This window comes from Crotalus tigris, unplaced genomic scaffold, assembly GCF_016545835.1.
Source record: "Crotalus tigris isolate CLP2741 ecotype Arizona unplaced genomic scaffold, ASM1654583v1 scf7180000018057.1800818, whole genome shotgun sequence".
NCBI lineage: Eukaryota > Metazoa > Chordata > Lepidosauria > Squamata > Viperidae > Crotalus > Crotalus tigris.
In genome coordinates this window covers 412419-439930 of record NW_024096800.1, presented here as the reverse complement: position 1 = coordinate 439930, position 27512 = coordinate 412419, and the positions used below count along the sequence as shown (strand labels likewise).

General features: G+C 40.2%; 1 protein-coding gene across 1 annotated transcript in view; it reads left to right on the top strand.

Annotated features, from left to right (window-relative positions):
* The window catches only part of ATP8B3 (ATPase phospholipid transporting 8B3), a 67678-nt gene that overhangs the window by 19258 nt on the left and 20908 nt on the right, over positions 1-27512 (top strand). Inside the window, exons 6-18 of the mRNA XM_039347228.1 lie at positions 636-697; positions 2273-2345; positions 5153-5223; positions 7148-7230; positions 8035-8193; positions 9827-9915; positions 11178-11371; positions 13715-13923; positions 15094-15125; positions 17569-17719; positions 23987-24175; positions 25004-25116; positions 26892-27056. Of these exons, the coding sequence (XP_039203162.1) occupies positions 636-697; positions 2273-2345; positions 5153-5223; positions 7148-7230; positions 8035-8193; positions 9827-9915; positions 11178-11371; positions 13715-13923; positions 15094-15125; positions 17569-17719; positions 23987-24175; positions 25004-25116; positions 26892-27056 (1590 nt within the window). The remainder of the gene's footprint in view (positions 1-635; positions 698-2272; positions 2346-5152; positions 5224-7147; positions 7231-8034; positions 8194-9826; positions 9916-11177; positions 11372-13714; positions 13924-15093; positions 15126-17568; positions 17720-23986; positions 24176-25003; positions 25117-26891; positions 27057-27512) is intronic.

The following is a 27512-nucleotide window of genomic DNA, read 5'->3' as shown; positions in this document are numbered from 1 at the left end:
TCATAAAAGAGCCAAGGTTGCTTACCCCTGCCATAGCCTTACAGTTTTTGACTGTATGCAATAAGGACGGCCTACCTTCAGAAGAGTCTACCTGCATTTTTGGTGTTGCACCATATAGTTAGGTGTCACCTGTGTTTAAAGAAGCCCAGGGCAAGAAAAGAGCAAAGCAAAGCAAGCAGGATGCTTTACAATTATTTTATCCTTGCTCAGCTGGAGAACTCCAGTATTAAAATATAGCAGTTAACTCTATTCTTTATGCCCTGGGATTCTTGGGTTGACCAAAGCCAAATGAACCACATCTTACAGCACAGAATTATTTTCATCCAGAAAAGGCAAAAGAAGACCAGGGACTTACCTAGCATTGCAAAAGCCCATTTCCTGTATGCATGGTTTGTATAAATTTTTCATGATTTGATGGAAGTATTTCACATTCCACATTTAATATTTCACATTCCAGATTTGATGGAATGTGAGATAAGAATTTCTGGTCAGAGGGCTGGCAATTTTTAATATTGGATTAAAGCAGCATTTCTCAAACTTGGCATGGATTCTTGGATGAGTTTGAGAAATCCTGGATTAGATGAACAGAAGCTCAGTGTATCAATGCTTTTCATTCATTCCTTTTTGTTTCTCAGGCACGACACCGAAGTGATGGGGAAATCAACAACCGACCTTGTGAGATCTTGACAGGTGGAAGGTAAGCCAGCCTGGAAGATGTTTTCAGAAACTTGTTTACTTCTTTTGAAAAGTACTATGTTTTTAAGTAAGAGAATAAAGTTGGAGAACAGGGGGATAACTCACGCTTTCTAAATACATATATTCTTCCTGAAAGTTATTAATAGTAATGGGCTCCCTAGAATGGAATATCAACTCTTGGACAAATATGGAGACCTTTATGGCATTGCCAAAAGATCCATATTAGAACAGGTAGCCATGATAAATTTGGGATGTCATCTTCTACTCGACTGGCAATTGGCTGGAATCACCCAAAGAAGATAGCATTAACAATAGCACTTAGACTTATCTACCATTTCACAGTGTTTTACAACCATTTCTAAGTGATTTACAAAGTCAACATATTGCCCCCAACAATCTGGGTCTTCATTTTATTGACCTCGGAAGAATGGAAAGCTGAGTCAAACTAGAGCCGGTCAGAATCGAACTCCTGGCAGTGGGCAGAGTTAGCCTGCAATACTGCATTCTAATCACTGCACCAGCAGGGCTCATAGGGTAGATGGCTTGACTGATTTGATTATTATTATTTTTTCCAATGGCGCTGAATCATCAGGCAGCAAATGCCCAAGGAAACCACAAGAAACAGGGAGAATGGAAATCTGTGAGCATTTATCTCCCACAATATCACAATTCATGCTCAAAATGCTTGCTTGCAAAAAATGAACTTGGTGTCGAATGTTGACCTACAGTGTCTAGAGGCGTGTGCAAAGAACATCTGTCACTTCATTTATTTGCAACTAAACTAAGGAAAGCTCACATGAGGGCAACTTGGAATAAATTTCTTCTGGGGGGGGGAAACATTCTCCAACAACACTTTTCAAACTTTTCCCAGTTTTAAAACTTTATTAAATTAAAAAATATATAAAATACAAAGGAAAAAAAGTCAAAAAGGGGGAAAGGAATAACAAAAAAAATTGCAGTGTGCAAGCAACAACAAAAAGCTATAAAAAAGGATCTTCTGACTTTCTTTGATACAGATAAAAACCTGTAAATCAAGGACCCTTTGAACTACAATAAACCATAACAAAGAGTATGTCTATCATCATAAACATATTTAATCATCAAGACCCATGTCTCATTTTTTTTCAGGTTCAGTCAAAAAATCCAGGCTTCCAGGTAGAAATGAAGCTGGATAAAGACTTTTCTTTAATCAAAGCAATCAATTTTGCCATTTCTCCAGTCGTTCTTGAGAGTGATGGAATTCACTACAAATTCACCTTCTTTCTTTCCTGAGCTTTTTAGTTTATTGACACAAGTGCTCCAGCCTTTCCATTGGTCCCACAAAGTGGATTTATTTATTTTATTTTTATTTATTTATTAACTTGTATCCCACCTTTTCACAAATAACTCAAAGTGGCGAACATATCCAACATAGCTTCCTCCTCCTATTTTCCCCACAACAACCCTGTGGGGTGGGCTGGGGTTGAGATTGGCCCAAAGTCACCCAGCTGATTTTCATGGCTAAGGGAGGACTTGAACTGGTGATTTTACCACTAGACCAAACTTTTCTTAACTATTGTTTTTCCCATATTCCTAGTTTCTGCAAAAAGAAATGGTCTGATATTCAAGTGGGTGATATTGTTTGCCTTCACAAGGATAGCATTGTACCGGTAAGAATTTGTCTTTTCTTGTCTTAATCAAGGCTGCCACTGAATAAAATTTAAATTCTCAAGAGACATAATCATGGTTCAGCTTCTATCAGGACTTTTTTTTTTTTTTCCTTTTCCAGCAAGTTATCTAGGTTGAAATGAAAGATGAGGATTAGAAGCAGGTGCCAAATTTCCTTTACATACTGAACAAATGAAATGTTTTTGGCCAGATTATTTCAAGCGCAGTCAAAATATTGCGATCCTAAAAGAAGCTTCTGCCTCTTCTAATTTTGACAGCTCCCTTTCAGTTCAGAACAGAAGGCCAGAGTTTTGAAAACTTTTGTGTTTGCAGATCTCCCTCTTTAGATTGGATCTAAGGGTTGGAAGTGAATGTCTTTTTGTCATGCAGAGGCTTATGTGAAATTGTTGGTGGAAAAGGGCAGGTTTTAACATGCTTCCCCTTCATTTGCACAGTGATGCTGTTTCGTGTATAACTAGACCTGGAATCATGAACTCCACCCAGGGCTGCATTCTAGATAGCTATAATCTACTTTGAAAAAAAAAAAACTTCCCCAAAGAAGGCAATGGAAAACAATATTTATTTTATTTATTTGAGTTTTGTTTGCCTATTATTTTATTAGTAATTCACAGTGAATTACATATTGTAATTGTCAACGCTGCTAACATTGGATGTTTTGTATTGACAACAGGTGGAAATGTAGCCATTTTTTCCCCTTTCGCTTTTAGAGTTAGATGATGCTGGGGGGGGGGGATGTGAATGAGAGTCTGGCTAGACATAACAACACTAAACTCAGCATGATAATCAAGGTTATTGAGCCCAGAGCTGATAAAGAATTGGGGGACTGGAGAGGAAGCCCATGCTTCAAGCTAATTGATAAGGTGACCAACCTTTTTACAATGAAAAGGAGGACACAAATAAATTGAAGAAAAAATATCGTAAATAAAAGAAACATTTTATTCATTGCAACAATAATACAGACAACTTGCATGTGCAAAGTTTGCCAGCCGGGTGTTTTGGCGCACTCAGCAGCAATTCCTATTGGCTTTCGAAAGCCAATAGTGGGAGTAGCACAGCTCATGCAAAAGTTGAAAAAAAAACATCAAAAAAAGGTGCCGGAACGTCGTTCTGAGCGTTCTATGAGGGAAAAAAAATGCCCTGCAGATTAGTCTTCAAATATCGAAAAGGAGGACATGTAGGAGGACACTTTTTGAGGGAGGACAGAACTTAGAAAAGGAGGACTGTCCTCCCTAAAGGAGGATGGTTGGTCATAATTGAGGAATGTGATTTATGACTGTTAATTGGAGGAGGGAATTGTGCTTTGATACTATGTGCCCAGGTGAGGGGAATTAAGTTTTTGGCTTTGATTATGTAATGCCAATATTATGCTACTCGAATAAAAGATTCTTTAAGGTAAACAATGCCTCAAAGTTCTTTTGAAGAGTTTCATCTGTCGGAACCATGACATTAATATTCCTTCCTCCTCCTATTATCCCCCCAACAACAGTATGAGGTGGGTTGGGCTGAGAGAGAGGAATTGGCTCAAAGCCATGTAGCTGGCTTTTATGCCTCAAGTAGGACTAGAACTTCCTGTCTCCTGGTAATTGGCCCAGGGTCACCCGGTCAGTTTTCATGCCTAAAATGGGACTAGAAGTCACAGTTTTCCAGTTTCTAGGCCAGCATCTTAACCATCACACCAAAGTGGCTCTCGTATTTCAATCTCAATTTACCAAATTTTTTATTTTCTACAAATTCATGAACTATAATTTTGGAATCATTTAATATTCTCACTTTTCTGAATTTCACCCTTGTCCTGCAGTTCACCCTTGTTTTAAAAAAGTATATGAGCGAAAAATTGTATGGAAGCCATTTATTTATTTATAAAAAGTATAGGCTGCCCATCTGATCTCAAGGTAACTCACACCAACATATCACAAGCATTAGGCCAGGGGTAGGCAGCCTTGGCTCTTTTATGACTCGTGGACTTCAACTCCCAGAATTCCTGAGCCAGCCATGCTGAGGGGAAAGGGAGGTTTCCAAGCTGAGCCATGCTGGCTCAGGAATTCTGGGAGTTGAAGTCCACGAGTCATAAAAGAGCCAAGGTTGCCCACCCCTGCATTGGGGGAAATGGCTTCTTAAAACTGCATTATGCAAAATTACAAAATTAAAATCTCTGTCTTTGGAGAATTGTGGACAATTGAACTGATGGTAATCCTCGACTTACGATCACAACTGAAACTGGAATTTAGTTAAGTGAGACCTGATTTTATTACAAGTTTTAGTAGAGTCATTAAGTGAATCATTGCAGTCGTTAAGTGAATCATGTGGTTAAGGGCGTGGTGAATCCATTTACATTGTCCAGTTGTCATATTCCATGAATAGGTAGCTCTCGACTTACATCCATAAGGGAGCGGGGAGTGGGTTGCATCAAAACTTTGTAACTGTGTCATAAGTACTTCTGGGGGAATCCGTCATAACTTTAAACAGTCACTAAGCAATGTTGTAAGTCGAGACTACCTGTACTAGGTATGTAATTTAAGAGAACTTTTTTAAAGCTTTATTAGACTCCATCATGCCCATATAGAAAAAGGATGGTCAAGGACAGCATTTTGCTGGAGATGTAATAAAGACGATGCTTCTATAAAACATGTTTTTACAAAGTCTTATATTTACTAAGCTTTGAAACAAAGTACTGGATAATACTGTATAAATGTGATTGTGTGACAAACACCAACATTTTCAAAAGATGGATTGGTAGTTGCTGGCTATATCTGGATCTATCAATAAAGCTCTCTGCTTTTTTCCCCAGGCTGACCTCCTCTTACTCTCCAGTTCAGAACCAAATAGCCTCTGCTACGTGGAGACTATGGACATCGATGGGTAATGTCTTTGCTTGTTATTATTATTGTTATTGTTATTATTTGCTCTGTCATTATACATAGAACATGAACTTTCCTCAAATACTGGCTGGGGAATTCTGGGAATTGAAGTCCATACATCTTAAAGTTCCTGATATAGGAAACACTGATATAGGTTTTTCACATGTCAAAGGTGCTCTTGAATAGTGGTAGAATAAGGGCAAAAAAAAAATATTTTGATATCAGGGCTGTATATCAACTAGTGGAACAGCCTACCCCCAGAAATTGTGGGCACCCCATCACTGGAGATCTTTAAGAAGAGACTGGACAATCACCTGTCTGAGATGGTGTAGATTCTCCTGCTTAAATGGGGGGCTGGACTAGCAGACCTCCAAGGTCCCTTCCTATTCTATTCTATTCTATTCTATTCTATTCTATTCTATTCTATTCTATTCTATTCTATTCTATTCTATTCTACTCTTTCATTCCAATTTCTATTCTATTCTATTCTGTTCAGTTCTGTTCTGTTCTTTCATTCCAATTTCTATTCTATTCTATTCTATTCTATTCTATTCTATTCTATTCTATTCTATTCTATTCTATTCTATTCTAGTCTAGTCTAGTCTAGTCTAGTCTAGCCTAGCCTAGCCTAGCCTAGCCTAGCCTAGCCTAGCTTAGTCTTATTTCATTCCTGGCATAGGGATAAATGAAGACAATGTAGGAAATAATTTTGGCAGGAGTCATGCTCCGGTTAAGTCCCAGTAGAGCAACACGTTCAATTTATTAATTTAAATAAATTAATTTTGATGAAATGGCATTGGTTTATTTGTGAAACATGAATACAGGTAGTCCTTGACTTAAAGCACAGTTGAGGCCAACATTTCCACTGCTATGCAAGGTGGCTGTTGAGTGAGTCATGTCTAATTTTATGACCTGTTTCATCATGGTTGTTAAGTGAATTAGTGCAGTTGTTAAGTGAATCACTCAATCTTTAAGTGATTCCAGCTCCTCCCATTGACTTTCCTTCTCAGACACTGGCTGGGAGGGCCAAAAATGGCCATCCCATGACCCAATCCCATGTATCACAAATCCATGCTGGTTGCCAAGTGGCCATCTTTTCATCATGTGATTGTGGGGATGCTGCAACTGTCAAAAGTGTGATGACTGGTTGTAAGCAGTGGTGGGATTCAGCCGGTTTGCATCAGTTCGGCAGAACCGGTAGCTAATTTTTTGTTGCCCAGGCCAAGAGCGGTCTTCCACAAGCGGCATCAACACAGAAAACTGGTTGTTCGCATATTTGAATCCCACCACTGGTTGTAAGTTCCTTTTTTCAGTGCCATGATAACTCTGAGCACTAAATAAATGGTTGTAAGTCAAGGACTACTTATAGGAATCCAAAGAAAGTAGCTCCTATTCCCGTCCCAGCTTTCCTTTAAGAAATGTTCTCCATTCAATTTAAATTGAAACAATACAATACAATAAAGGTAGTCCTCAACTTACGACCATGACGGAGCCCAACATTTATGTTGCTAAGTGAGAAATTTGTTAACTGAGTTTTGCCCCATTTTACAACTTTTCTTGCCACATTTGTTAAGCGGATCACTGCAGTTGTTCAACTAGTAACACAGTTGTTAAGTGAATCTGGCTTCCCCATTGACTTTGCTTGTCAGAAGGTCGCGAAAGGGGGTCACATGACGCTGGGACACTGCAACCGTCATAAATGTGAGTCAGTTGCCAAGCATCTGAATGTAAATCACATGACCATGGGAATGCTGCAACGTTCATAAGTGTGAAAAATGGTCATATGGCACTATTTTCAGTGCTGTGGTAACTTCGAACCATCACTAAACAAACTGCTTAAGTCGAGGACTACCTGTACCAAAGTACAATAAAAAAGCGTCACTCATTTTCCAGTTTTGAAGCTGATTCCACTTTGCTTTTTTCAGAGAGACCAATCTGAAATACAGACAAGCTCTCCTGATAACACATCAGCAGCTGACCTGCATGGAGAACATGGCTGCCTTTGACGGTGAGTGTTTCTCACAATCCTTTCTTTTCGTTTTCAGAAATGGTTCCACAGGATTGGTAATTTCATTTATTATTAGCCTGGTTCTACTGGGGTTTTACATGATTTGAAGAATGCTGTAATTGAATCCTCTTTCCTTTGCTATTTAAGTTTTGATTTTATACATATCTTAATATATTTATATTAATATATTTATATTTTTATATATATATTTATATTATATATATAAATATCTATATATATATTTGTTTTCTGATGTTTTCACGGGTGTTTGTATGTAGGTCTTTGGTTATTCGGGTTTTCTCCCGCATAAAATTGGAAGTGTCTTGGCGACGTTTCGACGAAGTCCCATTCGTCATCTTCAGGCTGGTGTTTTTGGCTTCGTGCTTCTAGGAGCAATGTGTGATCATGTAAAATTAGATATATACACTCTTTCTCATAATTTCCTACGATTATGCCTAGCAAAAATAATTCTGGCTTAAAATCTATATGTTTTTTAGTCATTTTCTCTAACTATATGCGTATTCTTGACCCTACATATCTTTAGAGATACATTTCATGGAAGGAAATGTGCTTGATAAATAAAAATAAAAATAATAAAAATAAAAATTACATAAATAAGTACATAAATAAGTATATAAGTATATAAATATATATATTGATATATAACTCCGGTTGGAATAAAAGCACCATTTTAAGATAAATGCTAAAAGAGATGTGAGGTTGCAGGGAAAAAAGGATATTTTGGGGGGGGAGGAGAGGAGAAATAGGTGAACCAGGTTCCCATCTCTTCTTTCAATTGTCCAGGTGAGGTGGTCTGCGAAGAGCCAAACAGCCGGTTGCACAACTTTGTCGGCATCTTAGAATGGCAGGGAGAGAAATACCCTCTTGACTATGAGAAAATCCTGTTGCGTGGCTGCAGAATACGTAACACAGAGGTTTGCTACGGCCTTGTTATTTATGCAGGTGAGTGAGAAAGATCAAACTTGCCTTCCATGGAATCAGGGTTGGAAAGGACCTCTGAGGTCATCTAGGCCAACCCTGCTGTGCATGGCAACCATCCGTCTGTCTGTCTGTCTGTCTGTCTATCTATCTATCTATTTATCTATCTATCTATTTATCTATCTATCTATGTATCTATCTATCTATCTATCTATTATCTATCTATCTATTATCTATCTATCTATCTATCTCTATCTATCTATCTATCTATCTATTATCTATCTATCTATCTATCTATCTATCTATCTCTATCTATTATCTATTATCTATCTATCTATCTATCTATCTATCTATCTATCTATCTATCTATCTATCTATCTATCTACCTACCTACCTACCTACCTACCTACCTACCTACCTACCTACCTACCTACCTACCTACCTATCTATCTATCTATCTATCTATCTATCTATCTATCTATCTATCTATCATCTCCCTCCCTCCCAAGGCAGAGTATTCAATCATCCATTAAGAAGTATTTCCTGCTTCTCTGTAAATATCTCTTTTCCTGCTATCTAGAGAAACAGGAAACAAAATTCTCTTCTCTTCAGCATCTGGTCAGAGACATCTGAAGGGAGAATCAGGTGCCACAGAAGCCACTTGCCATCTTAACTGGAGATGGATTGCCCAGATTTATGTAATAATAATAATAAAGTTGGAAGGGACCTTGGAGGTCATCTAGTCCAACCCCCTGCTCAGGCAGGAAACCCTAAACCATTTCAGACAAATGTCTTCTTAAAAACTTCCAGTGTTGGAGCATTCACCGCTTCTGGAGGCAGGTTGTTCTATTGTCTCTAATCCAGGGTTTTTCAACCTTGGGCATTTTATGAAGCATGGACTTCAATTCCCAGAATTCCCCAGCCAGCCATGCTGGCTGGGGAATTCTGGGAGTTGAAGTCCATACATCTTAAACCAGTGGTGGGATTCAGCCAGTTCGCACCACTTCGGCAGAATCGGTAGCTAATTTTTTGTTGCCCAGGCCCAGAATGCACTTCCGGAAGCGGCATCCACACAGAGAACCGGTTGTTCACACATTTGAATCCCACCACTGTCTTAAACTTCTCAACGTTGGGAAACATTGCCCTAATCCTTTCTTCTCCAATCTAGATTTCTCCATAATCTTTTAACCATTCTTCCAAATGAACTCAGGCAGGAAACCTTAAGAGAAACTGACCATACCAGTTCATGCTTTTTCAGGCTCAGGATAATCATAAATAGGATCTGTTTTGCTTCACTTGAAACAGCTGTGCCCACACCTGAGGTTGAGATGCGAGGCTTGCGACCAGGTTTGAAACTGTTTTAAGAGTTTTTAAATTAAAAACAGCTAGATAAGTAAAGGAACCAAGCACCAAGCACTCAAGATCAAATAATATGCCAGCTCTCAGCATTATTTCATAATGGAAATTGAAGGCAGCCTGTTTCCGCCTATGCCCATCTGCCCTCAAACATCAAACCTTAATCTGAGGTGACCCAGAACGCTGAGCCAACCCAGTTTGCATTTCAAACCTACAGGCATTTGGTGACTGGTTTCTCCCACAGTGGCAGCTGTGCTTATTTTGCTTTAAAATCCAACCATCTCAAATGTCTCTTTTCCAGGTTTCGATACCAAAATCATGAAAAACTGTGGAAAGATCAAGTTAAAAAAAACAAAACTCTGCCATCTGATGGATCGTCTCGTGCTCCTGGTAAAAGCTCTCTACTGTTCAAGGTTTCTAAGGCCAGGAGGAACAAGAGGGATATAAGAAAGGGGAGATGATTCTACTTGGAGCAGCAAACATACGGGCTGGGCTGGGGTCAAAAATAGCAAGGTGGCAGCAGCAAAGCTTCACTGCTTTGCACATGAGTGTGACATTGATACCTGTATAGAAGGGATAGGGTTCCAATTGTATGGCCAAAGCCACCATTTTGCTTTATTTGACACACACCCCCCCCCCACTCCTGCAAATGCCATGCTACTTTCTCACAGGTTAGAAACATTCAGTTTTGTTATGCAACATCTGCTTGTCACTTCCCTGAGAACTGAATCTACAAAACTATTTTCACAAGCCTTGAGGTTCTTCATGGTAGTCCTTGATTCACAAGCACAATTGGGGTTAGATTTTTCCATTGCCAAGGAAGGCAGTTGTTAAGTGAGTTGCACCTGATCTTACGACCTTTTTTCCCACGGTTGTTAAATGAATTGCTGCAGCTGTTAAGCAAATCTGATCTCTGCATCGAGTTTGCTTGTGGGAAGCTCCCTGGGAAAGTTGCAAGAGGTGATCACGTGACCCCGGGATGCTGCAACTGTCATTAAGTACATGCTGGGTTGCCAAGTGCCCACATTTTGATCACATGACTGTGGGGACACTGCAACAATTGTTAAGTGTGAGGACTGGTCATAAATCACTTTTTTCAGTGTCATTGCAACTTCAAATTACCCCTAAATGCAGGGGTAGGCAACCTTGGCTCTTTTATGACTCGTGGACTTCAACTCCCAGAATTCCTGAGCCAGCCATGCTGAGGGGAAAGGGAGAGGTTTCCAAGCTGAGCCACGCTGGCTCAGGAATTCTGGGAGTTGAAGTCCACGAGTCATAAAAGAGCCAAGGTTGCCTACCCAAGGCGTAAGGAATTCCCAAGCTTGATTAAATCTAGATTAAACTAAGTTTAACAGACCTACCTATCTTAGAACATTATAAGTGACAGTAGTTTCTTTAAATTAAGGGATGGTTTTAAGTTAAGGATTACTTGTGTAGATCAGATTCTACACCAGCCACTTTCTGTGGACTTTGCATTGTACTGAATGCATCGAGAGCATTAGATTGAGAAGGGCCTGGCATCCGCTTTTTTGATTTAGGAGGAATTTCCCCCCACTTTTCCTTGGAGATGTGAAGCTGGGTCCTGATTTTTTCCTTCACAACCCTTCTTCAAACTAAGCTAATTCCATCCTTATTGTTCCTTGTTTCCATAGATCACAGTCACTCTTCTTCTGACCTCCTTCGGCCTTGCCATTGGCTCAGGGTTATGGGCCACCAAGTTCTTCCAGGAACACAGCTACCTTTCTGCCTTCTACAGCCATACCGGTGCACTCAGTTATGCCTTTTTTGCATTTTGGGGATTCCTTATCCTCCTCAGCCTGGTCATCCCCATGTCCATGCTCATCACGTAGGTTTCAACTCTTATCTTTTCTTACTCTAGAGCAGGAGTGGGGAACATGGCCCTTTTATGACTTGTGGACTTCAACTCCCAGGATTCCTGGGAGTTGAAGTCTACAAGTCATAAAAGGGCCAATGTTCCCCAACTCTGCTCTAGAGCGCCTTTAATCCTCTGAATGATACAGAGATGCATCTCTTGGTGGAATTGTTGCGAACAACTGCAGCTCAGCCATCCTAAAAATCCATAAGTTCCCACCTGTTTCCTGCTTGAATTTGATTGGTCCACTGTGGAGCAATGGATTGGCTTTGATTTTTAGTCAGATAATGGGATCTTTCATGGAAATCCTTTTCGTGGAAAACTGCAGTATCTTATTGGCTGAGGTTCTATTTCTGCTGGGCAGTGGCATTGAGGTCCACCTCAGCTGGAAAGTGGTGGGGCTGGACTTTGTGCTGCAGAATTGATTTGTAGTTGAAAATGTTTCTGATAATAGTATACAGGTAGTCCTTGACTTACCACCACAATTGGGATGAGAATTTCCATTGCTAAGCAAGGCAGTTGTTAAATGAGTCTTACCCAATTTTATAACCTTTTTTGCCATAATTATTGAGTGCGTCACTGCGGTTGTTAAGCGAATCACATTGTTGTTAAACGAATCCTGCTTCTCACATTGTCAGAAGCCCCCTGGGAAAGTTACAAATGGCATTCATATGACATCAGGATGCAGCAACCATCATCAATATTTGCCGGCTGCCAAGCACCTGAATTTTGATCACATGACCATGGGGATGGTGTGACAATTGTATGTGCGAAGATCAGTTCTAAGTCACCTTTTTCAGTGCCACTGTAACTTTGAATGGTTGCCAAACAAATGAGTATAAGTCAAGGACTACCTTTATATTCCTTTGATTCAATGATTTAACAAAACAACAGAGTAATAAAGTTGGAAGGGACTCTGGAGGTCTTCTAGTCCAACCTCTTGCTTAAGCAGGAAACCGTAATACCATTTCAGACAAATCGTCGTGCAATCTCTTCTTTAAAAAAACTCCAGTGATGGAACACTCACAACTTCTGGAGACATTCAGTTTATGGAAGAGGCAGTCACATGGTACCCCAAAATAACAAGATTGTCCTAAATGGCAGTTACAAAGATCCCACAAATATAAATACATTCTTAATTGTCCAAATCTCTCAATGGGCCAAATATCATGAAAGTTTGGGTTCTGTGGGATCTCAGGTAAGAACATAATAAGCTCATAAAATTTTGCCTGCAAAGGTAATTTCATATATATAGTTTTTATAGGATTAGGAATAAAGTGGGGTCGGGATTGGGGTTGGGATTAGGGTTGGGATTGGAGTTGGGGTTTTTTCAAATAACATTCTCAATATTTAGCAAACAGCATAATGTCTGGGTTCATGTGTTTAAAAACAATGAGTAATAGTTAATTATAATAAACAATATGTTAATCACTCGATGGTCTTCTTCTTGCTAGTATATATTCAAAATTACATATCACATTCCTTTCTCTCTAACTCGTTTTTTCTAGCCATTGGTAAAAATTATCCATGTTCTAAAATACACTGGCTTCTTTCTCTTTTATCTTTAAAGTCAATCTATCCATTTCTGCACACTCTAAGAGGCGATTTATTTCTGATTGTAATGAAGAAGCATATGCTGTGGTTTAAACTAGAAGTTTACTTAGTCAGCACAACCATTTTAAAGTAATAATATATATTTACTATATAATTATATAGTTAATATAAAATTTTAACCTCCACAATTAAGGAATATTTTCTTTTATTGTTATACAGTAGTGTAAACAGATGTGTTTTGAAATTAATAATTGACACCAGGTAAGAGTGGGAGAAGATTAACAAGAGAATTATACAGCCTGAGAACATCTGAATCTTCACTCTCTGTCTCCCATCTCTACACAAGATACGCAATAACATTAGCCATGCCTATTGTTTATTTCCAACACTTCTACTTAATGGGTGTCCCACTACCTTGAAAATCCCAGAAGGGAGATTGAAACTTGACATCTTGTGGTCTCCCATTCCCAAACTGCCCAATTAAATTGTGGAAATAGATAAATAACTGGGACGTGTGAACTTGAAGAGGCTGACAAGCCATATGGACAGCCCTATAGCTAAAGTTTCTCAGCTTTGATTCATTGTGACTAGCCTTAGTTCTCCAGGGTTTGAAATGCGAATCTTCCCCAGCATTCCTGGAGATTTGAAGGGTTGAATCAGGACTCTTTGCACCCAAATCTGCTGGCTAGATTTCCTTGTCCAGGGAAAAAAGAGTGGGGCATCTCATCAGCCTTCCTGATCATCCATGTCCTTCTTCCCTAGGTTTGAATTTATCTATCTGGTCAACAGCTGTTTCATCAACTGGGACACCGAGATGTATTATGCAGAGAAAGACACACCTGCCAAAGCTCGGAGCACAAGTCTGAATGACCAGTTGGGGCAGATCGAATATATCTTCTCAGACAAAACAGGCACTTTGACTCAGAACATCATGACTTTCAAAAAATGTTGTATCAATGGAGCCATCTATGGTAAGGTTGACTTGGAAATGAACACAGGCAAATGCACCAGTCATTTTAGGAGGCTGAAATTTGCAAACACTTGAATTAGTTGGAGAATTCAAATGAAAATGTATCTTGCCGATAGATTCTTGTTTACATGAACGAGTAGTCCTTGACTTACAATCATTCATTTTAGTGAGTGTTCGAAGGTCCCATGACAGTGAAAAACTGACTTATAATAGGTCCTCAGACTTACGACCAATGAACATTCCCACAATCCTGTGATCAAAATTTGGGTGCTTGGCAACTAGCATATAAGTATTTTTGATGGTTGCAGCATCCCAGGGTCACGTGATCACTATTTGAACCCTTACCAGCTGGCTTATGACAAGCAAAGTTCGTGGCTTAATTTAAGTGTGATTTACTTAACAATCAGGGTGATTCACTTAACAATTGTGGCAAAAAATGTCATAAAATTGAGCACAATTTTGCAAATGAGACCGGTGCCCACTTTGATACTCTTTTGCAAGGCTCTGAAGACCTGATTTTGCCAACAGGCTTGGGGAACCCAGAGTGGGATGGAACCCATCAAGTGGCTGGTTTGATTGCTTGATCTCCTATGTATCGTATTTGGCTATAACTGTTGACAAATCCCTAAAGCAGTTATTCTTTTCACAGGGTTTATTATGGTTGGTGTAGATTCCCTGAAAAACCTCAAACCACCCAGCTATCATGTGCATGCAGAAAAAGGAGTGATTCCTTAAAGGAGCTACTGCCAATACAGCAAGGGGGCCCATACTTAGCAGTTTAAATCTGAATATTTAAATTCAGTTTAACTTGCGAAATACATTTTTGCTAACTTGCAAAATAAAAATATTTATTAAGAGAAACTACCTGAAAGCCAAAACAAAGCAAAAGCTTTAAAGAAGCATGTTTTGCATGACACACAAAGGAGATGGAAAGGTAGCTGTTCCCAGGCAAATATAAACTCGCTCCTTCCACATTTTCTACCACGAGGAATATTTTGTCTATGAAGGAATTTAGTAGAAACATCAGGTTTGAACTGGCAATGCGCAATTTACAATCTCCCTTAGAAATCAGGGTTCCTTGAACTACATGCACATTAGCTATCCTAGGGTTGTGCATGTGCTTAACTTCCAAGCATTGTTTCCTTAATATTCTCTTTTCAACAATTTGTAGGATCAAGCAACAAGAGTGAATGCAGCTCAATGGTACGTCGCATGTTCCTGCTGTAGATCTGCCTGTTCTTGTGGCCATATGAAAGGGGATTGCACACTAGGAATCAAATGAATCTCCCACCAGCTGGTGGCAGGATTGTACCACTGCATTTATAGAAGAAAAAGAATTTTCTCAATCAAATGTCTTCCAGAAACTCATCATTCCCAGTCATTTAAGCATTACAAGGAAATTGGATGTACCAGGCTGAAGATTCTTTATTGTGGATGCACAACAGGGTTTCACAACCCTGAAAACTTTAAGACTTGTGAACTTCAACTCCCAGAATTCCCTAGCCAGTCAGGGAATTCTGGGAGTTGCAGTTCACCTGAGAAACCTCTGTGCACAAGCTCATACTGTTCTTTTGAGATCAGTGGGGTTGAATTAACATCTGGTAGAGACTTGTGTAAAGAATTTGCAGGGATAAACATAATAATAGAAATCATTTTTCTTCAAAATGTTCATTAATCCCCCTTTAAAAGAATGACATTAGATAACCCAGTATAGGTTAGTGATTTATGATTTTAAATTGATCCGTCTGCTTTTATGAGCGTTGGAGAAAAAAATTCTGTATCCTGGAGATATTGTTGAACTACAGTTCCTGACCAGGAGTCTATGAAATGAAGAACCATGGATATTGAGTACGGAATTCTCTGAAATGGTATAGGGTTTCCTGCCTGAGCAGGGGGGTTAGACTAGAAGACCTCCAAGGTCCCTCCCAACTTTATTAATATTATTATTATTAATAATATTATTATTAATAATAATATTATTAATAATAATACAGGTAGTCCTTGACTTACAACCATTTGTTTAGTGAGCATTCAAAGTTTCAGTGGCAGTGAAAACAGCAACTTACAACTGGACCTTGCACTTACAATCATCTCAGCATCCCCACAGTCACGTGATCAAAATTCGGGCACTTGGCAACCAACATGTATTTATAATGGTTGCAGCCTCCCAAGGTCATGTGATCATTATCTGCAACCTTCCTGATGGTTTCTGACAAGCAAAGTTGATGGGGGAAGCCCGATTTGCTTAAAGACCACGATTCACTGAATAACTCCAGGAATTTGCTTAATAAATGACATGACAAACAAAGATCATAAAATTGGGTATGTCTCAGTTATCACCTTGCTTACCCACAGAAATTCTGGCCTCAGTTATAGTCGTAAGTCCAGAATTACCTGTAATTCAGCAACATCTGGAAAGTGACAGTTCCCCATTCCCAGCTTTGAGAGTGAGCTTTAAATATGAGATGGAGCTTATTGAACCAGGGTGCAGCAGTGGTGGCCAATAAAACATAAGCAGGCAACCTGTGATTGTGGGTCACCTGTGATTTCCCAAGCCCTGTTTGTGCTCTCTCCTATCCTGTAAAGCCCAATTTGACATTCCTAAAGCTCAGTGGCAAAATTTCACCTTTACAATTATTGTTCAGTTTATATCCCTCCGCGCCCCAGAATAAGGGTGTAAACCAGAGGTAGGCAATCTTGGCTCTTTTATGACTTGTGGACTTCAACTCCCAGAATTCCTGAGCCAGCCATGCTGAGGGGAAAGGGAGAGATTTCCAAGCTGAGCCATGCTGCCTCAGGAATTCTGGGAGTTGAAGTCCACGAGTCATAAAAGAGCCAAGGTTGCCTACCCCTGGTGTAAACAAAAGGCTATAGGAAGTGAAAGCTTTCAAAACTGAGCACTTTTATAGTCCAAAATTTTATAGTTTACTATTGCATTAAAGTCTCCCATTATACAAAGAATTTGAAAGTTTAGATCTAATATTTTTGTATATAGTTTTTGATAAAATCCGTCCAGTGCTGTTCCTATGTTCTGGGAACCTCTGACAAGTAAGTGAGCTTCAGGCAAAGAAAGTGCCCCACCCATCCCTGTACTCTATGATTTTTCCCTCCTTCCCAAGATGTGGTTCCAAAGGTCCTTTTTCCAAGAGGCAACTGGACTTTCTTGGCTTTTTCTTTGAAAATGTTTCACTTCTCATCCAAGAAGCTTCTCCAGTTCTTCTTCTGAAGTTCTGAACTGAAGAAGCTTCTTGGATGAGAAGTGAAATGTTTTCAAAGGAAAAAAAAACACCAAGAAAGTCCAGTTGTCTTTTGGAAAAAGCATCTTTGGGACAACCATGATGACCTGGATGATTGAAAATCTCCATAGACACTCCCAAGATGTGGGTTTACACCAGGGGTAGGCAACCTTGGCTCTTTTATGACTCGTGGACTTTAACTCCCAGAATTCCTGAGCCAGCATGGAAACCTCTCCCTTTTCCCTCAGCGTGGCTGGCTTAGGAATTCTAGGAGTTGAAGTCCACGAGTCATAAAAGAGCCAAGGTTGACTACCCCTGATTTACACAGTCAGAGCCAACCATTATAAATGGGGAAATTATCCTGGTGGTTTCCAAGCTCATTGCTAATCCTTGTTTGTCTTTTCCCCAAGGATTTGAGCTGGAACAAATACATAGACAAGAAACTGGAATTTCGTGATCAGTTGCTTTTGGATACCATCCGGCGTGACCAGGACCCGATTCTGAGGGAATACATGCGGTTACTTGCCCTGTGTCACACCGTCATGGTGGAGGAGAAAGAAAGTGAGTAGACTTAATAGTTGATTCTACTTTTAGTCATCTCAGTTTTGTAGGAATTGATCATGAACGAAGCTAGACCAGGCTGGGACTGGAGGTAACAGAAAAGCTTATCTCTAGCACTTGTGGGGGGGGTTAAAATTTGTATCCCGCCTTTACTGTTTTTACAAATAACTCAAAGAGGCGAACATATCCAACACACCTTCCTCCTCTTATTTTCCCCACAACAACGATCTTGTGAAGTGGGTTGGGCTCAAAGGAAGAGACTGAGCCAAAATCACCCAGCTTGTTTTCATGGCTAAGGCAGGACTTGAACTCATGGTCTCTCGCTTTCTAGCCTGGTGCCTTAACCACTAGACCAGCAGTTCTCAACCTTTGTGTGACGGCGACCCCCATCACACGGACGCGCCGTGCATGCCGGCGCGGTGCGCATGTGCGGCGGCCCCCCCATGCGTGGTGCGCGTGCACGGCGGCGCCCCCTGAGGGGGAAAAATGCGGATCACGTTGTTTGGCGACCCCCGTAAAATGGTCGTTCGACCCCAAATGGGGTTGTGACCCATAGGTTGAGAACCGCTGCACTAGACCAAACTGGCTCTCGTCTTTGGATACTGAGTCCTCTTGCACCCCAAAGAATAGAGTTTATGTGGGCTTCAGGTTCTGCTGTGATCTTCAGGAAAAGGTTTAAGTTGACCTCAGCAGAGAGACAGCCTGCACTCAAACAGAAAGTTCAGATGGAAACTGGAAGGACTGGAATGTCTCAGCCAGGGGTCTTCAAACTTGGCCCTTTTCTGACTTGTGAACTTCAGCTCCCAGAATTCCTCAGCCAGCGTGCCAAGTTTGAAGACCCCTGATCTAAACTACGTCCCAGAAAGACTTCGGACATATATTTGCCACTTTTCCAAGATGCCAATTGCCTCTGATAACCAATGCAATGCCTAATCTTTCTAACATTACTCAGACAGGCCAGCTGTAGGTCTTTTGAGCATACTGGCGAGAGGCAGAACCCATTTCACTGAAAAAGATATCCCCTGTTTTGGTTGTTGTGTTGGCATCTGAACCATCTGATTTGCTTGAAGCATTTCATTGCCACTGCTGGTATTGCTTGACATTAGATATGAAGATATTAAAATCTTCTTTTGAACTTCAATTAATTCAATGACACTTGAGCCTCCCTTTTTCTTTCTAATCTGATTACCTGTGCAGCTGAAGGATGACAAAAGAGGGTGCCTCCCCAAGTTACAAACAATGCTGGTGCTAATCTGACATCCCATCATCAATGCTGAAAAAAATACAATTTTTGAGAAACAAAACAAGTGTTGGCAACAGATATGGTTATTGTACCTGTGTCAAAACAGTATTTATGGCATGTCATTATAACACCTCTGCACCAGCAGAAATCAAACTTCAAAGTAACAGAATATGCTATTGTGAAGTTTAGAATCAAAGGGTTGGAAGGGATCATGAAGGTCTTCTTGTCCAACTCCCAGCCCAGAGTCCTCCTACCATTTTGGATAAATGGTTGTCCAATCTTTTCTTGAAAACCTCCAGTGATGGAACCCCCTCAACTTCAGGAGCCAAAGCTTAATAACTCTCACAATCAGGAAATTCTTCCTTCGTTCAAGTTTTGATCTTCCATCCAGTGGTTCTTGCCTTGCCTTCAAGGATTAACACTTCCATGATCTTGATGCTGTATCGCTGTTCATGCAGCCTAGGACTCCATTGGCTTTTTTAGTGGTTGCAACATACTGCTGACTCATATGTAACAGAATAACAGAGTTGGAAGCGACCTTGGAGGTCTTCTAGTCCAACCCCCTGCTCAAGCAGGAGGCCCTATACCATTTCAGAAAGTGGTTGTCCAATCTCTTCTTTAAAACCTCAAGTGCTGGAGCATCCACAACTTCTGGAAGCAGGTTGTTCCACTGATTATTTGTTCTAACTGTCAGAAAAGTTCTCCTTAATTCTAGATTGCTTCTCTCCTTGATTATTTTCCATCCATTGCTTCTTGTCCTGCCTTCAGGTGCTTTGGAGAATAGCTTGACCCCACCCTCTTCTTTGTGGCAGCCCCTTAAATATTAGAATATTACTATCATGTCATCTCTAGTCCTCCTTTTCAATAAATAGACACACCCAATTCCTGCAACTTAAGTTATTATCCACCAGGACCTCTAAATCCTTCTCCAGTTATTACTGTTGAGCAAGGCATCACCTATTCTATACCTGTGCATTTGGTTTTTCTTGTCTAAGTTTAAAACATTATTTTTCTCACCTCTGAATTACATTTTGTTAGACAGGGTCCAGTGTTCAACTCTGTCAAGATCTTTCTGAATCTTAAGCCTATCTTAAAGTGTTAACTATTCTCCACAGCTTGGTGTCATCTGCAAATTTGATGAGTTGTATCCCCTCATCTAAGTCATTTATGAATGAGATTCTCAGTCACCCAGGTCATGGTTGTCCCAAAACTGCTTCAGTTCTGAACGGAAGAAGCTTCTTGGATGAGAAGCAAAATGTCCTCAAGGAAAAATAAAGCCCAGTTTCCTTTTGAAAACACACTTTTTGGGTGTTTATGAAGATGTTGAAGAGGATAGGACCTATGACAGAGTCTTGGAGTACCCCACTGCATGCTTCCCTCCATGTAGATCAGTGTTTCTCAACCTTGACAATTTTAAGCCATGTGGACTTCAACTCCCAGAATTCCACAGCCAGCATTGCTGGCTGTGGAATTCTGGGAGTTGAAGTCCACATGCCTTAAAATTGTCAAGGTTGAGAAACACTGATGTAGATGTAATATTCACGGTCCACCTATCTCAGCATTAAAGCCTTCTACAGACAGCTGAGCCTTCACATAATGTATTCCAAGTAGGATCATTTGAACCTGGCCATTCGTGTCTTGAGAGAGATTCATTCAACGAGCATTTGTTTATTTTCTTGGCTGTCCACAAAATTCTCAGGAGCCTTACACAACACCAAAGTTCAAAAGCGTCAATACTCTTCCTATCCTGCTTCTTCAAAGTCCAACTTTCACTTTCATGAAACATTGCAGAGGATACTAAGGCTTGCACATTCTGATCAGAGTCGTTATGGACACATCACAGCATCTGAAGAATCATAGGTGGCTTCTATTTATTTATTCTATTATCAAAGGCTCCAAGAGAAGCATAGATGGCTTCCTGATCACCCCCCACAACACATACACACTTTTTATGTTCGGTCTAATCCTGTGAGGGTTTTTATTGCCTTTCAACTAAACATTTGTGAAATGGTTTACAAGACACTATAAAGGAGCAATAATAAAAACAACTATTCCTGGCGATCGTTAATAGCCTAAGAACAGCCACGGCAGAAATAATAATAATAAAAAAATACACTCGAGTTTTTGAAAGTCAGGAAGAATAAAAGCTAGGATATCTAAAGATGCTAGTATAAACTTCAAGTGGGTTTCCTTGAAAAGAGGTTGCTAGCCCAGACCTCTTTTCCCTCTAAGACAGTGGTTCTCAACCTGTGGGTCGGGACCCCATTTGGGGTCGAACGACCATTTCACAGGGGTTGCCAAACAATGCAGTCTGCCATTTTTTTCCCCCTTTTCCTTAGCTGTGCTACTCCCTTTTATTCTATTGGCTTTTGAAGAGAGTCTATTCTATTGGCTTTCAAAAGCCAGTAGGAATTGTCCAGGCTGTCTCTGCCCTGCTGAGCCCGCCAAAAGTCCCAGTCTGCAAAAGGTGCTGCACCAGTTGAGTAGTCCTCGACTTACGACTGGTTGAGTAGTCCTCGACTTACGACCGGTTGGGGGTCACGGCATTAAAAAGGTTGAGAACCACTGCTCTAAGACTTAAAATGTTTTACAAGGTCAAAATATTTCAAGTACACTTCATTTGTTACAATGGCAAGCCAATAGTTTCTCCATATTTTCTGCTGTATTGTAGTGAGCACAGAAAGGGGAGGTGTAGTAAATAGGTGCTGGTGAAATCAGCTCTCTTGCTTATACCCATCTAAAGCAGAAGATTACCCAAGATCCCCCAGGAAGCAGTAGGATGACTGATTGATTGATTTCACGAAGGAAGGCAAATATACGTGTGCCAGGATAATACAGGTAGTCCTTGACTTATGACCACAATTGAGCCCCAGATTTTTGTTTCTAAGTGAGATATTTGTTAAGTGATTTTTGCCCCGTTTTATGACCTTACTTGCCACGGTTGTTAAGTGAATCACTGCAATTGTTAAATTAGTAACAGGGCTGTTAAGTGAATCTGGCTTCCTCATTGACTTTGCTCGTCAGAAGGTTGCAAAAGGTGATCACATGACTCTGGGATAAAGATAGGTCAGTTGCCAAGTGACTGAATTTGGATCACATGGCCATGGGGATGCTGCAGCGAACATAAGCGTGAAAAATTCCAAAATGGAATTCTCTTAAACATTTGGGTTCAACATCTGTGTCTGCTCTAGAAGCATCACTAATGATTTGCACTGTCATCCATTTTCAACGCAAAAAAAAAAAAAAACAGCTGTGGAGAGCATCTAACGGTGTTATATCACCAGCGCAAATATTTGCATTAATCCATGGAGCAGTTTTTGGCATTTCACATAAGATTCAGAAGAGACCTTCAATGTGGTTTGGGCTCCAGTTCTCAAGCGCTCCAGCCAGCTCCATTGGTCAGTAACAGTGATATGCTTTTAATACCTGCGTTTCATAAGTTTATCTGGTTTATAAGCTGCTCCGAAACCATTGGGAATGGATTGCCTATAGATTTGCAAAACTTACATTAGGCAAATGTAATTGGAATGCAGTACAGACAATTCTCAATTACAACAGACTGTTCAAAGTTAATCACAGTGCTGAAAACAGTGACTTACGACTGGTCCTTGCATTTATGACTATTTTGCAGCACCCCCATGATCAAAATTCGGATGCTTGGCAACATGAATATATTTATGATCATTGTAGGATCTCAGGGTCCATGTGATTGCCATTTGCGACTTTCCCAGCTCTCTTCCAATAAATAAAGTCGATGGGGAAAGCTAGGTTTGCTTAATGACCACATGATTCAATTCACAACTGCAGAGATTTGCTTAACAACCATGCCAAAAAAAATAACATAAAACTGGGCATAACTCACTTAACAACTGTCCCTTGTTTAGCAACATAAATTCTGATCCCAATTGCAGTTGTAATTCGAGGACTACTTGTAATGATAGATTTTGGTGTGTTTGCCAACAAAAATGTCTTTGTTTTAAATCCATCATTTACATTAAAATCTGTACAAATGTTAACACAAAGACTTTTTTCTGTGCAGAAGTTCCCAAAATTGAACTTAAGATGTTTGGAAAAAAAATGTTCAGATTCCTAATCTGCACTGCATTTAACAGAATAACAGAGTAATAGAACAAGGGAGTTGGAAGGGATCTTGGAGGTCTTCTAGTCCAGCCCCTGCTCAAGCAGGAAACCCTAATACCATTCCAGACAAAGTGTTGTCCAATCTTTTCTTAAAAACCTCCAGTGATGGAGTATCCACAACTTCTGAAGACAAGATTTTTCTGTTATTTTAATTGTAATTTTTTTTTTGTAATTTTTCTAATTTTTCTCACTGTTAGGAAATTTCTCCTTAGATCTAGGTTGGTTCTCTCCTTGATTAGTTTCCATCCGTTGCTTCTTGTCCTGCCTCCAGGTGCTTTGGAGAATAGCTTGATTCTTTCTCTTCTTTGTGGCAGCCCCTGAGATATTGGAAGATCGCTATCATGTCCCCCCATTGTCCTTCTCTTGGTTAAACTAGACATACCCAATTCCAGCAACCATTCCTTATATATTTTAGCCTCCAGTCCCCTAATCATCTTCTCATCCAAACTCTCTTCCAGGAACTTCAGCAGTGTACATTGCAAAAGAACAAAATAACAGAGTTGGAAGGGACCTTTGAGGTCATCTAGTCCAACCCCCTGCTCAGGCAGGAAACCCTATACCATTTCGTACAAATGGCTGTCCAGTCTCTTCTTAAAAATGTCCAGTGTTGGAGCATTCACCGCTTCTAGAGGCAGGTTGTTCCACTGGTTAATTTTTCTAACTGTCAGGAAGTTTCTCCTTAGTTCTAGGTTGCTTCTCTCCTTGATTAGTTTCCATCCGTTGCTTCTTGTCCTGCCTTCAGGTGCTTTGGAGAATAGCTTGACTCCCTCTTCTTTGTGGCAACTCCTGAGATATTGGAACACTGCTATCACATTCCCCCCTCGTCCTTTTCATTAAACTTCTGGGACACTCTTTTGATTATGGTCTAATCTTTTTGTTCTAAGGTGAGCTTGTTTACCAAGCTGCTTCGCCAGATGAAGAAGCCCTGGTAACAGCTGCCAGAAATCTGGGATATGTCTTTCTCTCCCGCAGTCAAGATAGCATCACAATAAGTGAGCTGGGCATACAACGGACTTACAAGGTGTTGGCATTGCTAGATTTCAACAGTGTAAGAAAACGAATGTCTATTTTAGGTAAGTATGAACTCTTCTGATACTATTTCTGTGCATATTTGTTGAGCTGCAAGGTAGTTTCTCTAATGGGGATTTGGGCAAATGTGCAGGATTGGAAAGAATTTTTTTTAAAAAAAAAAAAAGTGGAGAATTTCTTCTTAAGGAGGATTAGGCAGACCCATCTATTTTATTGAAAGCAGCTTCGAACCATAGGAAGTGGTGGTGTATAAATTAATGCAACTAAGTAAATCTGGTGAGAAACAAAACTGCCTTAAAATCAGAGCCAAAATTGGCAGAGGAAAAGTGAAGGCAGCAGATAAGGATTGTTGTTTTTTTTTTGTCTGTGCTTCCATATTCACTCCTTACCTGCTGCTGAATTGGGATAAATTAAAATTAAATTTAACTTAATCGTTTTAAGACAAAATAAGCTGGGAGATATTCCAGCTTTTTTTCCAATAGGCAAATGGACTTCCTTGGTTTTTGCTTTGAAAACATTTCGCTTCTCATCCCAGAAGCTTCTTCAGTTCTAACTGACTGGTGGGGAGATAGAGAATTGTTGCTTTTTTGTTGGAGATGGGCAGGTTGTGTGACATCCCAGCAGAATCAAGTTAAGCATTTTTTGAATTTTTGACACATTGAGCCCAAAATGTTTACCATCAGTGGTCTAGGAGCAGAAAGACCCAGGTTTGACTTCAACCATGAAAGCTTATGTATAACTTGGGTCAACCTATCCTAAGAACCAAGTGCTTTCTTGGAGGGAAGCTGGAATGTGAATCTAACAAGCAAGCAAGCAAACCAACTAACAGATAAATGCAGGGTTGCATAAATATCCTTATCACTTTTTCTCAGTGCAAGACCCTGAAGGCTGCATCAAGCTTTATACCAAAGGGGCAGATTCTGTGATCCTAGAAAGACTCCACAGTGACCAGACCAACAAAGGTTCCACCATCAAGGCACTGGATGTAAGTTTTGTATTGTAGAAAAGCCAGGATGGGGGTCATGGTTATCTAGCTCAGGGGTCTTCAAACTTGGCCCTTTTATGACTTGTGGACTTCAACTCCCAGAATTCCTCAGCCAGCATGCCTGACTGAGGAATTCCGGGAGTGGAAGTCCACATGTCATAAAAGGACCAAGTTTGAAGACAACTGATCTAGCTGAAGCTCCACCCCATTTTTAGGTGTATCGGCGTGTGTTAAAGGGGGTGGGGCTTCCGTCTTGCTGTTCAGCTGTCATCTTGATGGCTTTAATTACAATCAACACCACCTAACATCTCTATTTAATTTTGAGCCAATCACTCTTCGCCCAGGGACCTTGTGGGAAAATCCTGAGCTAAGAGGAGATTGGACAACCATTTGTCTGAAATGATATAGGGTTTCCTGCTTGAGTAGGGGGTTGGACTAGAAGACCTCCAAGGTCCCTTCCAACTCTGTTATTTTGTTCTTCTGCAATGTACACTGCTGAAGTTCCTGGAGGAGAGTTTGGATGAGAAAATGATTAGGGGACTGGAGGCTAAAACATATAAGGAACGGTTGCTGGAATTGGATATGTTTAGTTTAATGAAGAGAAAGACGAGGGGGTGACGTGATAGCAGTATTCCAATATCTCAGGGGCTGCCACAAAGAAGAGGGAGTCAAGGCAGGACAAGAAGCAATGGATGGAAACTAACCAAAGAGAGAAGCAACCTAGAACTAAGGAGAAGCTTCCTGATTAACCAGTGGAACAACCTGCCTCCAGAAGCGGTGAATGCTCCAACACTGGAAGTTTTTAAGAAGAGACTGGACAGCCATTTGTCCGAAATGGTATAGGGTTACTTGCCTGAGCAGGGGGTTGGACTTGATGACCTCCAAGGTCCCTTCCAACTTTATTATTATTATTATTATTGATCATCGCACAGTCAGCCAGATGTTCAGACTGGATTTGGCATTTTGTCTACCTATCGAGTCCTTACCCAGAACCTGGGATAGGCAGATGTGGATGTTTGATGGTATTACAGATATCGTCGCAGGATGGAAGCAGTTCCTAGTAAGGCAGCCTTTTGCAATTGACTAATAGTGAATTTGTCAATGCCAATGGTGTTCAAGTGGTGCTCCAGTTGTTTTGGGATTGCACCCAAGGAGCCTATCACTATTGGTACTACCCTTGCTTGCTTTTGCCACGGTCTTTCTATTTCTATTTGTAGGTCTTTGTATTTTTTTATCTTCTCCAGTTCTTTCTCGTCTATTCTGCTGTCTCCAGGCACTGCCACGTCCACTATCCAGACTTTTTTGTCTTTCTTATCGACAAAAAAGGGGTGTTATGTTGCAGGTGCTTGTCTGTTTGAATTCTGAAGTCCCAGAGCAGTTTAATTTTATCATTTTCTATGACTTTCTCTATTTTATGATCCCACCAGTTTTTGCTTACAGGCAAATGATATTTTTTGCAGATCTTCCAATGCACCATTGTTGCTTCTTTGTCATGCCGCTGCTTGTAGTCAGTCTGTGCAATCTTCTTGCAACAGTTTACCAGGTGGTCCACTGTTTCTTCAGCTTCTTTGCATAGGCAGCACTTATTATTATTATTATTATTATTATTATTATTATTATTACTACTACTACTACTACTGTTGTTGTTGTTGTTATCATTATTATTATTATTATTATTATTATTATTATTATTATTATTATTATGCCATAAATGGACACACAAATTCATAGCAAATGCTACCTCCTTAGAAACCCACACTTGTCCTCTCCCTCAGAGCTTTGCAGCAGAAACCTTAAGGACTTTATGCCTGGCTATGAAAGAGTTGGATAAAAAGGAGTACACTCTGTGGAAGAAGAAACACCATGCAGCGAGCATCTTATTACAGGGCCGGGCCCAAGGGTTGGACACAGTATATGAGGAAATTGAGCAGAATCTCAAGGTAAATGTTGGTTTTGGTCTGGACTGACAGCCGAGTCAACATGAGATCTTGGATATTGTTCCATTCCTGAGAGTTGACATTATCTGATATTGATTGGGCTGAAAAGAGCTTTACAGGTTGTCCTCAACTTACGTCCACAACTGACCCCAAAATTTCCAATGCTAAGCAAGACAGTTGTTCACTGAGTTTTTCCTCCATTTTACAGCCTTTCTTGCCATAGCTGTTAAGTGAATCACTGCAGTTGTTAGGTCAGTAATATGGTTGTTAAGTGAATCTGGCTTCCCCATTGACTTTGCTTCTCAGGAGTTTGCAAAAGGGGATCAACAGTGCAACTATCATAAATGCATGTCAGATGCCAAGCATCCAAATTTGGATCACATGACCACAGGGGTGCTGCCATGGTTGTAAGTGTGAATAATGGTCATCAGTTGCTTTTTTCAGTCATGTTGTAACTTT